The 15,637-nt window shown below is 50.6% G+C and overlaps 1 protein-coding gene across 1 annotated transcript; it reads right to left on the minus strand.

Moving 5' to 3' along the window:
* Positions 1-3,441: 3,441 nt before the first annotated feature.
* LOC103590697 (SEC14-like protein 4) lies at positions 3,442-13,719 on the minus strand. Its single transcript, XM_008572991.1, has 11 exons — positions 13,649-13,719; positions 10,272-10,315; positions 9,931-9,990; positions 9,605-9,793; positions 7,965-8,060; positions 7,583-7,643; positions 6,379-6,462; positions 5,963-6,069; positions 5,748-5,887; positions 5,487-5,656; positions 3,442-4,352 (listed from the first exon to the last, which is right to left on the minus strand). Exons 2-11 carry the CDS (start codon positions 10,281-10,283, stop codon positions 4,213-4,215), a joined length of 1,059 nt encoding a protein of 352 aa, XP_008571213.1. The 5' UTR covers positions 10,284-10,315; positions 13,649-13,719; the 3' UTR covers positions 3,442-4,212.
* Positions 13,720-15,637: the final 1,918 nt, after the last annotated feature.

Genomic DNA, 15,637 nt, shown 5'->3' on the forward strand with positions numbered 1-15,637 from the left:
GAGTGAGCCACAGGCCGGCCCCAGCCCCAGCAGTTTTAATTCCTCTCCCAACACTGAGCAAATAATCCTCAAATAGTTTAAAAATGTATGTGTGAAAACATGGACCTGGCTACCAGGGTTTGAATCCTAGATTCACTTCTAATGTGCTGTGTGATCTTGAGTTTCAGTTTTCTCACGTGTCAATTGGGGCTAACATCCCCTTACAGGGTACTAAGATGGCCAGTATAGAAGAGGCAAATAAGGTACCTCACTCCCTGCTTGACACATGGTAAGTGATCAATAGTGTAGGCTTTTACTGTTCTTATTGGACTGATCACCCAACCTACCTTTAACTGCAGGACAAGGACACAGGTATGTGAGCCCATCCTTTCTAGTTCCTTCTCCCCTGCTCTGTGGCTGCCCTGCCCAACCCTCTCCTTGGGTCTCTCCACAGGGCTGAGTCATGCTGCCAGACTCTGCCCTTTGGCAGTACGCCTGGTATGACCCAGCCTCGGGAGGTGAATGGCCCAGGGGGGCACATGGCTCTGGAGTTAGATATCCCAAGTTCCAGTCCTGGTGCCACCACTGAGCAAACGACTCTGTGACTCTGAGCCTCACCTTCCTCCCCTATAAAATGGGAATGACTGTATTTATTTTACAAGGCTGCCATGAAGATTAAACAAGATTGCATAGGTAGAGCAGCAGACCTATGCAGGTGCTCAGTAAATAGTATCTATTATTTTTTGCCAGGCTTTCTAGAATGTCTGGGGGAGCTGTTGGGGGTGAGTAGGAGGCAGACACGAGGCAGATGATGACTCTATTGCGTGGTGACGACTCTATTGGTTGCTCTGTGAGTGTGGAGAAGGGACCCTAACTCTGCTAGGGCCTAGATGGGGGTGGGGCCTAGGGAAGGCCTCCAGAAGAGGGCTCCAGCGACTTGAGGGTGCAAAGAACAAGGTTGGGGAGGGAGTCCTAGGCTGAGGGCACAGTGTGAGCTAAGGCAGGGAGGGAGGCAGGAAGAAGCTTGATGCATTGGTGAATTCAGGTCATTGGGTGGAGCTGGAACAGGGGTGCAGTGGCCTGGTCACAGAGGGCCTTGTGTATCACCAAACAGACTGATTTTACCCAGGGGGAAATGAAGAGCCAGTGAAGGGCTACACAGAGAGTGATGTGATCAGATTTTCATTTCAGAAAGATTTTTCTGGCTGCCCCATGGGATGGGAGAGGTAGAAATAGGCACAGGGAGACTTGTGGACTCCCTTCTAGTAATCCAAGCAAGAGACAATGGTGGCCCTGATAGGGCAGTGGCCTTGGGTTGAAAGATGGAGTCTAGAGGTATACAGACAGAGACAGGGAGCCAGCAAGCGACACAGCTGGGATTTGAACCAGGCTGGACCACCTCTTTCTTCCTCTCCAGGCAGTTCCACAAACAGCCTGTGCCTAGTGAACTTGGCCTCAGGAGCCTCAACCAACCTGTAAAGCAGGCGCCCTTCCATGAGCCAGTCTAAGAGCCGCCCCTACTCGAGCCCCTGGTGGACCGAGGTGCGGCTGGTCCAACACTGCTCCCTGGTGGCCGATGGCAGAGGCCACCTGAGCATTGCTGGGTTTGGGCTGGCACTGTGCTCATCATGCTCCCACTCCCATGCTGTCTGGACAGATGGAACCAGGTTCACGTCTTACCTCCTTCTTTGTATGTTGTGTGACATCACCAGTCACTTACTGCCTTGAGCCTCGCTCTCCTCATCTGTAAACTGGAGTTGATGCTTCCTGCCTCAGCTTGGGCCTGACACCGTCACATCCCACCAAGAGGCACAAATGTTTGACCAGATTTCTCCAAACCCTGGGCCTTACCTCCACCCCAGGAACATGGCACCTCACTCTGTCCCACTACATGCCCCGTGCGGGGGCCCGCCCTCCCACATCAACCCTCTCCTCCTGTGAGAGGCAGGGCAGGGGCACCGCTGGCTGCTGACCTGGGTGCTGGCTCCAACTCTTCCATGGGACAGTGAGGCTTTGGCCAAGGCATTCATCTTGTCTGATCCTCAGTTTCCTGGCCTGCAAAATGGAGCTTTAATCTCTATCTGCTTCAGCATTACATGTAAAGACGTTGTATAAACCGGAGTGCTGTGCCATGGAGCTCTGGTGAAGACCTGCTCTGGGCACCTGTGACTCTCCAACAGTGGTGTGCCCACTGGCCTGGGCTCCTTGGAAGGTGAGCTGGGCTGGGGTGGAGATGTGGGAGCCAGGTGGGCCTTTCCAACTACAATCAAAATGCCCCCACAAGTCTCCCCGCTATTCCCCATCTACCTCCCCCAAAGATTGTGGGGACTTACAGAGTGGATGGGCTGGGACGGGCAGGCCCCACCTCCATTCCCTGGACAGGTTAGGCCTGTATATTTTCAACCACCTCATTTCAAGCAAGAGTTTTGATCTGTGGCCTCCTTCCAAGATTTTGCCATTCTTTACTGACAAACAACAGGCTCTGTTTTATAACCTTTATTATAAAAGGGTTTTATTATCAACTACCTGATGTGTACACAGTTGGTCATGAAGAGATAGCAAATACCTGTGAGTCATTACCAGCGTCGCCCAAGACCGAGAGAGCCCTTCTGGGTTTCCTCCAGCCTCAGTGCCCCCACAGCGGCCCACACCCCATTCCTCAGTCAGGAAGGCTTGCCACACCTGGTCGCCCCACACATCTTTCAGCTTTCCCTTCAGGGGTCGCTTCCTTAGGCAAAGCACATCTGAACCCTCATTATGTTTTTATGCTAGATGCTCCCCCAGAATTCAACTACTGCCACCCTCCACTCAGGTGGCAGCATACCCACTTGATAACTTATCACTGGAGCCACATCTGCCTCCCCAAACACAGACAAGTTTCCTGTTAGCGATGTGGGTCAGCTCAGGGTCCTTGGTGTCCCCAGGACCTACAGTGCTTGGTGTGGGCAGATACTCAATAAACGTTGAAGAATGAATGGATAATCAAAGAAACAATCCTTGGGCAAGCCAGTGCCCCTCTCTAGGTGACTTTTTATAAAATTTTGTAAAAAAGTGAGAGTGTTGAGTTAGGGATGGGGTTGCTGAGGACATATCCCCTGCTGAGCTCCCCTTGGGCCCCCCCATGGAGCCCCCCACACCTTGCCAGGTAGGAGATTCTGCTGTCATCTCTGCAGGTGATTGGGGCAGTTACCACTTAACCACGAGGAGGATTCAGAATTGCTGGTGCCGAACCTGAGCCCCTTGGTGCTCGCCACTCCCCACACAGCCCTACTGGTGTAAATTCTCTGTCATTAGAGCCTCAGGAGAGCCCTGTGCATGGAGCAGAGCAATCTTTGCTCTCTGCAAGGAAACCAGACGAGGCTGTGCTGATGGTGGGAAGTTGGCTGTGGGTGGTTAGAAGGGCAAGGGTCAGGGTTCAAGTCCAGGAACCCCTCATTTTGGGGCGGGGGGTGTGAAGGCTGAAGCGAGGCATTGCAAGCCCCCATCATTACAAAAGGTGGGCTTAGTCAAATCCAGCACTGGGTCCCCCACTCCCAGCTGGCCACACCCCCATAGCCTGCCACAGAAGCCCAAATGCCTCAGGGGACTCCAGATATCATTGCATCTGGGGAGGCAGCAGGGAGGGTGGCCACGTGGTACGACAGGGTAGTAGGAGTCCTTCCCAAAGCAGGATTATGACCCTGGATGGACCTTGATGCTCTGCTGAAACTGGGACTTTCACCCCTAGCCTCTCTCTCCACCCAGCTGCCTCTAGCCGGCTCTGCCCATTCCTGCTGACCTCCTATGTGCAGAGAACAGGCCGTCCCTGCTCTTCAGGCCTCCAGCTGTGCTCGCTGCAGGGCCTGGGGCTCATGTGTACACCCCCAAGCTGGGACATCCGGCATGGGTGAGTCCAGGGCTGGGTGGACCTTCTCAGGAGGAATGCAGGGGCAGCTCCTGCAGACAGGGCACTTCCTCAGTGGATCTTGTTCCCCATTAAGGTTCTCATTCTCATTCCCATTCTCTGGGAACAGGGGATGGGGTTCCCATCTGAATCTCCAGGGTGGCCTATGCATTGCTTGTCCCTGTTCCTGCTTGGCCACTATGCCAGGTGGGCCCACAATGAGCTGAGATGGTGAGGTGGGTTAGGTGGCTCTTAAAGGCCACTTTCAGCATCATATTGCCCAGAGTGCAGGAGCCAGGGGAGGGGTGCGAAGGGATTGGAGAGCACAGGCACAGAGGCAGCTAGGGTCTTCATTGCGTTGGGGAGGGTCTCATCGTCTTGAGACTCTGCAGCTTCTCCTCAGAGGCCTTGTCGGGCAGTAGCACCTCCACAGTGTAGCTGACCTTCTTGGCGTGCAGCAGGCTGTAGGTGTTGTCAAAGCGGAGGACATCTGCAAGGACAGAAAGGTGATCAGGTGGAGCAAGCTAGCATAGCTGCATACCTGGTGCTCTTGGGAATGGGCTGTCCAGGCCTGTGGGTGCTGCCTGAGGGTCAACCAGGGCCCAGCCCCACACCCCTCTCTCACTATCATCCCCTCGGATGATGCTTGTGCTACAGAAAGGAATCATAATTACCACCAGTGTGCACCTGCCCCTGCACCCACGCATTATACATCAGCACTTCACAGCTCCCTGAATCTCAAAGCAGCCCCATGCGGAAGGTACTGTCATCCCCATTTTATGGATGAGGAAAACGAGGCTTAGAGAGTTGATATGACTTTCCAGCAATCACCAAGCAAGGGAGGGGAGGGATTGGGTGGGATTCCTTTATCCCGATGTCCCATCCCAGAGAGAAGCCCTGCTTCCCCCAGGGGAAAGCGCTGAGCTACATAAGTTGCTTTTCTATCTCACAGAAGGCATTTCCTTCAACAGCAAGGTTCAAGGTGAACTTGGGTGTGATGAGTCATCCAGACTTTTCTGTCTCCTCTCTCCCGGTTCTCCTTCTCCACAAAGGTGAACTAAGTAACATGTTGACTTAGGCAATAGCAACACGTTTTCTCCCACTCCATAGGGAATCACCGTTGGATTCCCCTTCTCCTAGTTTTGTTCCTGATAGAGGTGGAAGGTCAGTGGTGCTCCTGGGCAACGCTGCTTCTGGTAAAACTGACCAAACTGCATCTGGCCTGAAAGGCCTAGGAATGGAAGATAAACATCTAGAGGAAGCCACCTCTTTGGGATTCCTGGAGTTGGGTAGTCCATGCCACTGGGCTGGCCTTTCGCTGGGACCCCTGATGTTAAGCCCATGGCTGTTTACTTTCCTGTCTGTTAGGCTCACGAGCCCAGTGTAGGGACCACCGAGGAGCTGAGCCCATGGTCATGGGCTCTGAACCCGGCTCTTCCTCCACAGTGCATCTCTGCCCTCATGCCCACTCATCAGATCCAAGACACGAAAGCCAACTCCCTGGAGCCGACCACACCCTCCCTGAGACTAGAAATAGAGAGTGAATAGAGGGTGACTGGCAAGAGAAGGTCAGCTCATTTCTCTTGAAGAGGAAAACAACCCCACCGAACCCTACAGATCTTACAGACGCCGGCTTTGAGGCAGGTGAGGCTCCCATCCTCGGGTACCAGGTGGGCATTGTAGCGCTGGCTGGGCAGCACCTCCGCCATCTCCCCAGCTCGCTGCCGCTCCCCCAGTTTGGTCTTCAGGAAAATCCCAAAGCCAATGTCCCCACCATCCGATGCGAACTGCCACCTGCAATGGACAGAGCCCCCCTGATGACCACCTGCCTGGGCTCCGGGCCCCGCCCAGCTGTGCCCAGGTGTGGAGTGGCCACCGTCCCTACCTGAGCACACAGCCTGGGCACAGGATCTCGTTCTCCACCTGCAGGGAGGAGCCGCGGCCCACGGGCACTGTGTGCTCGTACTGCACCCTCACCTGGTTGCACAGGTAGTAGCTCTTGGGCACCTCACTCCCGTAGCTGATCTGTGGGTGAGGGCTGTGAGCGGGCACTCAACCGTGGCCGTGTCCCCTCCCTCTCCATGCTCCGGGCACCTGTACCTTGGTCAGGCACTTGGGGTTGCCATCAGGGTCAGTCATGTTCCCCCCAAACTCCACAGGCAGCTGGTCGGGGCTGATGAACTTTGTCAGCTCCTGCTTCCAGTTGTCTGTGTGGGAGCAAGAGGGGGACACCGTGGGGGCTCAGGAGACTCAACAGAGGGCAGAGGGGGCTGAGCCCAGTGCTGTCCTGCGGCCGGCTGCTCCCTTGGGGGCCTACTCCTAAGAGCGTCCAAGAGTTTTGTATGGCACCCAGGCCGTGGTCTAGGACCTGAGGCCTTGCCTGCCTGTGCACAGGCTGCCTGGGGTCAGTGCCTGAGTAAAGAAGATGAGCCAGGGAGAAATAAAGCCTTTAGCATTCAGCTCTGCTTCCTAAGCAGATGTGGGGATGGGCACAGCCAGGAAGCCAAGCCACTCACCTCCTAGAATCACCATCTTCCTGCGTGTCTCCTCACTCATGAACGGCTTGACCAAGTTGAAGGCCACAGGAAACAGCTTGGGGGCTGAAACACATGAAACTCCCTTGGGAAGTTGGACCAGAGAGGACTTGTGTATATAAAGCCACGGCCAAGGGCATGTCCTGTACAGGAATTGAACAGATGTGGATTCTGCCATTCCCTGCTGTGTGACATTCAGCTAGTTAATTGCCCTTTCTGAGTCTTAGTGCTGTTAACTGTAAAAAGATTAACTAACATAGTGTAACACTTGGCACAGTGCCTGGCTGTCAATAAATGGTGTTTCCTCTAATCCAGTTGTAAGGTGTTGGGCACAAGCTGGCTCCAGCATCAGCAACGTTGATTCCCCAATGGCACCTCCTTTCCACACTCAAGTTTTCCCAGGTTGCCTTGGAATCCTCTTGGGTGCAAGTAGGTGGGGCATCTGCATTAGACCTCCTGTCCCACCCTGAATTGCTCACGCTCACTGAGCACTGTCTGTGGGCCAGGCTCTGTGCTACATCTTCTCCATGGACTGGCTCCTTTAACTCACAGCAATCTTATAACTAATGTGTCACTTATACAATCTCATAAGTAATGTGTCCCCATTTTACAGAATGGGAAAACAGAGGCTCAGTGAAGTTAAGTAGCCTTGCTCAAAAGCATAGAGATAGTCAGATTTGAACCCAGATCTTCTGACTCCAGAGCACGTGCAGCAACCCCCTCACTGCATGGTCATGGCACAGGGACCACTCCCACTCTAAATGTGTCCACCAACCAGTGTGGTACACAGGCCGTCTGTGACCAGACCACACTAACATAAGTAAAGAAAATAACAGTAAGCATTTAGAAACTTATAACTTATTTGACATTGCCGCAACATACCAGCACATGATTTTGTATATTACAAAGCTCTCCATCTTTGAGAGATTGGAACTAAAAAACAAAACCAGAAACCAAACAAACAAAAAACTGGTAATTCACAAAGGCTGATTTGAGAAGCTCTGAACTTGATGGCTTCCCTAATGTACCCCAATTCCCCACTTCTCCCTCCCCAGGAGATCAAACAAACAAAAAACTGGTAATTCACAAAGGCTGATTTGAGCAGCTCTGAACTTGATGGCTTCCCTAATGTACCCCAATTCCCCACTTCTCCCTCCCCAGGAGATCTTCCTGGTCATTGGCTCACCTCGAATAATAATTAAATTCTTCAGCGTCTCAGGATAATTTGCTTCCAGTATAGCAAAAAACTGTGGAGTCAAAACGAGTCTGGTTGAGGCCATGTTCCAGCAGCCCCCTACTCCTGGGTTTCTGCAGCCTCTGAGCTGCTGAGACAAGAGGCCCATCCCCAGCCCATCCTGCCTTCCCCACGAGCATGTGCTTCCTGTTCTGTGTTATTCTTGTTTCTTCCTCCTTGGAGGGTGGATCTCAGGCCAGCATCCCTGGCTGGTCTGGGAGGTGCCTGGAGGGCATCCCTGCTCCTTCACGGACTGGAAACAGGGATGAATAGTGGCCCCCTATTGGCCTGGGACTCACTGCTGTCCTGGCCTCAAGCCAGCTGCCTGCCTCACCTGCTGGTAGACCTCCACGGCTGGCTTCCACAGGTGTTTCAGGCTCAGCCCCTCCACGTCAAACACCATCAGCACCATCTCGATCTTCCTGCCCAGCTGCACAGGACAGAGCAGGTATATGGGTTAGACACCAGCTCCAGCCAGGAGATCCTGGCCAGAGAGACTTGGACATCTCCTTCCACCTTCCTGCCACCCCATACCCCCTGGGAGCCCACAGCATTTTCCAAACAGATAGAACCCATCTCGGGTCTGAGGAGACGCTGGATCTGAGCCCTGGCAGTTTGTGGATTCACAGTGTTATCACAGTTTGCTCAACCCTATTGCCTGGGATAAGTTAACCATAGAATTAAAGACATTACTCATTGGGCATCCTTAAGTACAATAGTGTACTACGTCGGCCAGCATTCTGTAGTCCCACAGCTGTCCAAGCCAGAGCTGTGCTCCTGAGAGGCTATGTGGCTCTTTAACTCCTCTGAGACTTACTTTCTTCCTCTGTAAAGCTGGGATAATTCCAGGATCTGATAGAATTGCTATGAGATTCCAGTGAAACACACACAAAGAGTCCAGTGTATGGCTGGCCGGTGAGCTCAGTTGGTTAGAGCACGGTGTTGATAACACACCAAGGTCAAGGGTTCTGATCCCCGTACTGGCCAGCCGCCAACAAAACAAAAACAAACAAAAAAACCCAGTGCCTGGCATGTAGCTGGTCCCTAATAAATATTAGCAGTTATTAAGATTAATATCATTATCTCCATAATAATTGGCTCTAGTTGGGAACATCCATGAAGTGGAAGACACTGTGTCAATCCCATAAAGACAGCTGTCTTGTCTCAGATACATTCATCTATCCAATCTGGGCACCGAGTACAGAGCTGTGCAGTTTACTTGTGCTCGCCACACACCTTTATTGAAGGCCTGTTTTGTGTCCAGCATTGTGCCAGGTGCTGGCCACCTAGGCCCTGCCCTTATCATGTGGAGACAGCCATTATCATGCCACAGTGACATAATAGCCCCCACCAAGGGGGGGGTGGTCTTCTTCTTAAGCTCATGTAGACACTTAGACTCACAAAACCAATAAGGCCACACATGGCATTAGATTCAGTCTGAAGAATACAGAGGGTCAGTGGACAGTCCAGGGTCAAAGAAACTTAAAGGTAGATGTAGGGTCCTTCTTGGCTTCGAAGCCCCATGCCCCACAGAACTCAGTATTTTTTGTAGTAACTCCATAGTAGCTTCTAGGGTCCCATAAGGGATGTGCCCAGTTTCAACAGTCACTGCTCTCAGGGATGCCCGAAGTAATGGCTCATCCATCAGGCATATATAGCTATGTAATTTACAATGAGGAGACATCTTTTCCATAAGCAAAGTTGGCCACCCACTGTTCCCAGGGATCTAGGGAAACAGAGCTAGATCATTTGCTTTACTCAAGGTTAGTGTCCCTTGCAGAGGGGAAAGGGCCTTGGTGACTCTTGACTCATGCCAGCAGATAGTGTCAGGCACAAGTTAGATGTCCATGGATGGGTGATGGGAGCCTTGAGCACTGAGGGCTGGGGAGAGGTGGGGAGGGTACCCCTCGTGCCACCCTTGAGATGGACTAGGTCCACCATGCACCCCACCGTCACCCTGCCCCAGCTGCTCACCTTCTGACTCTGCAGCTCACACTCATGCAAAAGCAGCTCACAGGACTTGGTGCGCTTCCGGATCAGCTCTTGCTTGGAGGCTGACAGGAGGAGACCCTTGGGGTCGAGACTCCCAACGATGTCAAACCACACGGGGCAGCCTTCATAGTCATAGCCGCTCAGACCCCCTGAGTCGTACAGCTGGACCACCTGGGCACATGGGTAAGGCCCTGACTCAAACCAACCCACCAGGCCATGTCCCTGCTCCAGCAGGTGCTGGATGTGGGGGATTTTGGGTGAGGTTAGGGGGGCATCAGATGGCCTAGGGGATGCCACACGGGGCTCACCTCTGAGGGCTGCCACGTGAGGATGTTGTCCAGGTCTTGTTGCTTCCGGAACTCTACATGCTGTGGAGACGTAGCAGGAGCTGAAGACTCTGCCTGTCCCTAAGGCCTCTGTGGGCAACTAGGGCAACAGGTCAGGTTCCTGTGCTCACAGCCACCAAGATCCTGCCAGAGCATCTCCACGCTCCACTGACATAGAAATGGGGATAGGGACAGGAGGGCTGGGGGTGGGACCTGGGTTTGATGCAGAAAGGGATCTGAGGTGGAAGGAAGAAGAAATATGAGAAGGGGACGGGGCAAGAGTCTTCACCTGGGGAGGCAGTACACTAGGGGTAAGTCCTCACCTTCCGGAGCATGTCCTCGGATTTCTGCAGGTCAAAGTTCCGAGCTGCAAGAAGAAGATGAGGTAAGAAGAGGCTTGAGGCCAGATCTAGAATGAACCGTTTCCTAAAAACTTATGAGGAGATAGTGGGGTACCACCATCCATTTCCTGACACCCTAAGAATACACTGGAAGTCTGGTAATGTTTTTAAAAAGCAAGGATCTTTAATCCTCTAGAAGATTTTGGAGGGCACTTGACTTCAGTTTCCAGGCCTTACTTATTTTATTTTTCAGTGGCTGGCTGGTATGGAGATCTGAACCCTTGACCTTAATGTTATCAACACCATGCTCTAACCAACTAAGCTAACCAGCCAGCCCTTCCAGGCCTTTTTAAACTGTTTGTTCTAGAGCTTGATCTACCGTGTAACATTTGGTGTTCCCCGGGGAGCAGAGACCGAGGAGCATGGTGTTTGGAATCAGACAGACTTGGGCTTGAATTCTAGTTTTGCCCTTTTATTTCCTTTGAAAACGTTAGCAAATCACTTACTTTCTCTGAGCCTTAGTTTTTAAAATCTGTTAAATGGGAATAATATCTTTTTCAGTTATTCAAAGGACAACATGAGATAAAGTATAGAAAGTGCTTGGCACACTAGTGGGCTCACAGTGAGTTCTTAATAAATGGTAACTACAGTGATTACTTATTTTGAAGAAACAGATTCACTTTGAAAATGTGATGCTCTATTTTAGAAATGCCATGACTGTTGCTCTCTCAGACCACTGGCTCACTGAGGAATTTGTCCATTGATGGAGCTGCAATGAGATGCAGGGTCAGAGATTTTCAAATGGAAAGGGCCTGAGAAGCTATCCAGGCCTCCTCTGCACCACTAAGGCCACCAACTCAGCTTTGATTTTCTCCGTGATGGGGAGTTCACTACCTCTGCAGGCAGCCCACTCCATTCTTCAGCAGCTTTGATTGGACCAAATCTGCCCCACAATAATTCCAGCCCCATTGTCAGGGGTCAAATATATGTAATCACTTGACAACATGGCAATTCTGCAAATATTTAAAGACAAGCTATCAGTTTACCTGCCTGATCGTTGCTCTGGGCTCTATATTTATTAAAATCACCTGTGTCCATGCTGTCCATAGTACTTTCTGTGGTGATGCAAATATCCGTACCCAAGCTGCTCAATATGGTAGCCACAAGCTGCCTGTGGTCACTGAGCAACTGAAATGCGGCTGGTGTGACTCAGGACCTGAAGTTTTAATTTAATTTAATTTTAATTTTAATATTATATGTGGCTAGCGGCTATTTAACTGAATGAACAAAGTTATTCTGTATGCTTCAGAGATTTAAAAATTTTTGCTACGGGCCGGCCCGTGGCTCACTCGGGAGAGTGCGGTGCTGATAACACCAAGGCCCCGGGTTCGGATCCCATATAGGGATGGCCGGTTCCTTATATTTCTTTTTTCTAGGAATACATCAATTGCATTTAGATTTTGGAATTTTTTAGTGCATATATTTGGTTCATAATATTATTCTACTGGCTTTTAAAAAATCTCTGTGGTCTCTATAGGAGATTTTTCTGTTGAGAACCAGAGTGTAGTTTCTTGTCATAGACAGTGGTTTGGGTACTGCTAATGGGATACAAGGACAGATTTTTTTCATAGCATCTACTATGTGCCAGGCTGAGGGTACCAGTACAGGCACAGTTCCTGACTTCATGGAATTGGTATCTGAGTGGAAGAGACAGACACAGATATGGGATGGAGATAAAGAAACACAGAAGGAAGCGACTTCAGAAGGAGGGTTGGGGAAGGCCCCTCAGCATCAGGCCAGATGCAGCCCCAGTGATCACATTCCCTTTGCCCTTGGATTAGTGAGGCAGAGAGTGGTGGAACTGACACTGAAGTGGACAGGCCATGTCAGCAAGACCTGTCACTCACAGCATGAAGTAGGACGCATCAGGACACCTGGTCCCCCTCCCAATCTTAGATCCTTTTCTTTTCCCATGACCAGGCAGCCTAAGGTATCTGTGATCTCCAGGCACACGAAGAGTTGGTTTTTAAACCCCAAAAAAGACTCCAAAAGAAGGAGAGAGGGCTGATGCCGTATCAAGATGCTGCAAAATATCTACTGTCCCAACCCCTTCTTTAGCCCAGGCAGGGGACAATGACATGTTCCCTTGTAAAAAACAAAAACAAAAACAAAAACAAAAACAAATAGAAACTGCCACAGCCAAGAGAAGCTTAAGAAGACAATTAAATGTAATATGGTATCCTGGATGGGGTCCTGGGACAGAAAAACTAAAGAAATCTAAATAATAAATGGACTTCAGTTAATAATAATGTTTCCATACTGATTCATTAATTGTAATAAATACACCATAGGAGTGTAAGATGTTAATAATAGGGGACACTGGGTGTAGTATATGGCTACTGTATTATCTCTGCAGTTTATCTAAAAATCTAAAACTGTTCTAAAAAATAAAATTTATTTTATTTTTATTTTTTTTATTTTTATTTTTTCTAAAAGATGACCAGTAAAGGGATCTTAACCCTTGACTTGGTGTTGTCAGCACCACGCTCACCCAGTGAGCTAACCGGCCATCCCTTATGTGGGATCCGAACCCATGGCCTTGGTGCTATCAGCACCACACTCTCCCGAGTGAGCCACAGGCCGGCCCCTAAAAAATAAAATTTATAAAAATAATAATTTTTAAAATATTCAGGTAGAACAAAAGAGAAGGGAATAGTCAGACCCTGGGTGCGGGCTGTGTGTATGCTTTCCCAGCTGACTCCTGACTTCTCTCCCATCTCAAGATCCAAATCCATTCCATGGGCTGTAGTGAGTTAATATGAATTTTTCCCTAAGCCCTGGGGTGGCTTCTGTTATTTTTTTTTTTAGACTACTGCTGTAATTCCTAGAAGAAGCTCCTTCTATACCTTTAATTACATCCATTTCCTTAAATATTTGCTGGGCATCTGCTCGGTGCCCTAGGGGACACTTAGGTTACTTAAGAGGACGACATAGCCCTTTCCTCAGGGAACTGGAGATAGACCCAAAGGGAAGTACTGATGACAGTGCCCAGGATATCTGATTCAAGGCCTGGCCAGGCCAATTAAGGACTTTTTGGGTGTTAACTCTCACCTCACTTTGATGATGTTCTTACCTAGTGCCTCATCCCCACTTTGCAGATGAAGAAACTGAGGCTCAGCAGGGGTTTTGTGCTGTGCTAATGCACAGGGACACTTAAATTCTAGCCCAGAGCAGGCTGATTCCAGAGCCGGTGTTCTTTACCACTCTGTAGCATTGTCCCCCAAAGGCCCCAAGCCCCTCTCCTGAGACTCTCCTTCCTTCCCTCCTTCTCTGCCTCCCCTGACCCCAGCCAGCCTCACCTCGGAGCCAGCGCAGGAGGAAGTAGTCATCAGTATAGGGCAGGGTGGGCAGCAGGTCCTGGAGGTTCTCTCGAAACTGAGGGTGGAGGGATATGATGGTCAGAAGTGTTCTCATGACCTTTGCGCCACCAACCCCATCTCCAGCCCTTCCTACCCTCATCTGCCAGTCAGCCCTACCTGGGGACCCTGCAGGGTGGGGACCACACAATTAGCAGCAGCAGCCCTGAACCATTTTGCCATCTGGAAATGGGGCATCCTCCAGCCCATCAATGGAGGAAAAGTTGGGTCCTTCTCAAACTTTGGGGGTGCCCTAGCCCCCAAGATTCTTATTCCACAAGTCTGAGGTGGGGCCCTGGCATCCCTATTTTTACAGGGCTCCTTGAATGATTCTGCTACAGGCCAGCCAGAATGTCTGAGAAACAATGCCTCTGACACTGCATCTTGAGGGTCTGGATTTGGAGGCAAGCTACTTAACTTCTCTGAGCCTCTGTTTCCTTATCTGTGAAATGGGTATAATAATAAACTTGTGCCAATCAAAGGAGTTTGTGCATATAAAGCACGTAGTGTCGGGCCTGGCTCGAAGCAGGTGCCAGATAACAAGGGCACTCAGCAAATGTGTACTGCCTGAGGCTCTGGACAGTGGAGCCTTTCTGGAAGAAAACCAGAGGCAAAGGTCAGCAGGGAGGGCCTGAAAGAGAGGCCAGAAATGCCTCATCAGGACATTTGTTGGGGCTGGGAGACAAGAGGGCAGCCAACCCTTTGGGGGTGCCTTTTCCCACTGGCAGAGTTTAGAGAGAGAAACCGCTGGGAGTTTGGGTCTGAGACTGAGGCTCGGGTCTGTAAAAAAGAGGAAATCTCACTTCATGGGAACTACAGGAGCTGAAGGCAAGGGCTGGGTTTGGAGGTGAGACTGTGAATCAGAATTTGGGATTAGAAACAGATGTGAGTAAAGCCATAGGAGGCAGTCTTGGTGGCCGTCCACCAAGCCACCTGTAGCCTTACGGATGATGTTGAAGATAAGAATGTATTCATGTATTGTCTACATAATTAAAAATGAATAGTCAGTTAAAACATCTTCAGTATTAGCGGCACCTGCTATAATAATCTGAGGAGGAACCCGGAGTGGAGGCTCCAGCAGAAACAGCTGCACTCTGTGGGTTCCTGAGGAAGTTTTTTGGGGGGAGAGGGAGGAAAGAAACAGTGCCCCCGAAAAGCAATAACTGTACCCCTCAGCTTCTCCAGGTTACTGGGTTTCCTCATCTGAGCATCAAGACTTACCCTAATGCAAGAGGAGCAAAGGTCACATCCCTGCTTTGCAGATGGGGAAACTGAGGCTGGGAAGAATCTTCCCCAGGAACAGAGTGAGGATGTGGCAAGGCCAGTAAGAATGCGCTCCTGCCACCCTTAGAATGCACATCAGGTAAAAGAGAGAGCCACTTAGGTGCGGGGAAGGGTCTAAAGTAACTTGGAGAAAACTCACTTTATGATGATGCCATATGCAGAAAGCAGCATCTGGCACTGTGACCAGAGGTGGTCAACACTAGGCTCAGGAAGAATCTAGAAGGAAATCCTCCTAGGCATAGTTGTCTAGATCTCTGGGATCATGGGTAATCTCTCCTCCTTCATCCTACTTTTCTCTTTTGCCCCAATTTTTAAAATAACAAGCATTCATTCCTTTAAATAATGAGAAAAATAAAGATAAACTCTTTTTACATTGTTTAAAACTCTTCGGCCCACAGGCATCTCCATCATGATTCACCCCAAAGGCCAGGCGTGGAGTCCCTCCTATGAGCATAGTGCCTGGGCTTTCTTGAGGCCATTGCTATGGGGGAGGGAGAGGGCTCATCAGGGGACCTCCCCTCTCCTCCACCGATTCACCCCAAAGGCCAGGCGTGGAGTCCCTCCTGTGAGCATAGTGCCTGGGCTTCCTTGAGGCCATTGCTATGGGGGAGGGAGAGGGCTCATCAGGGGACCTCCCCTCTCCTCCAC

The sequence above is a fragment of the Galeopterus variegatus genome, unplaced genomic scaffold (assembly GCF_000696425.1).
Source record: "Galeopterus variegatus unplaced genomic scaffold, G_variegatus-3.0.2 Scaffold863, whole genome shotgun sequence".
NCBI classification, from domain to species: Eukaryota; Metazoa; Chordata; class Mammalia; order Dermoptera; family Cynocephalidae; genus Galeopterus; species Galeopterus variegatus.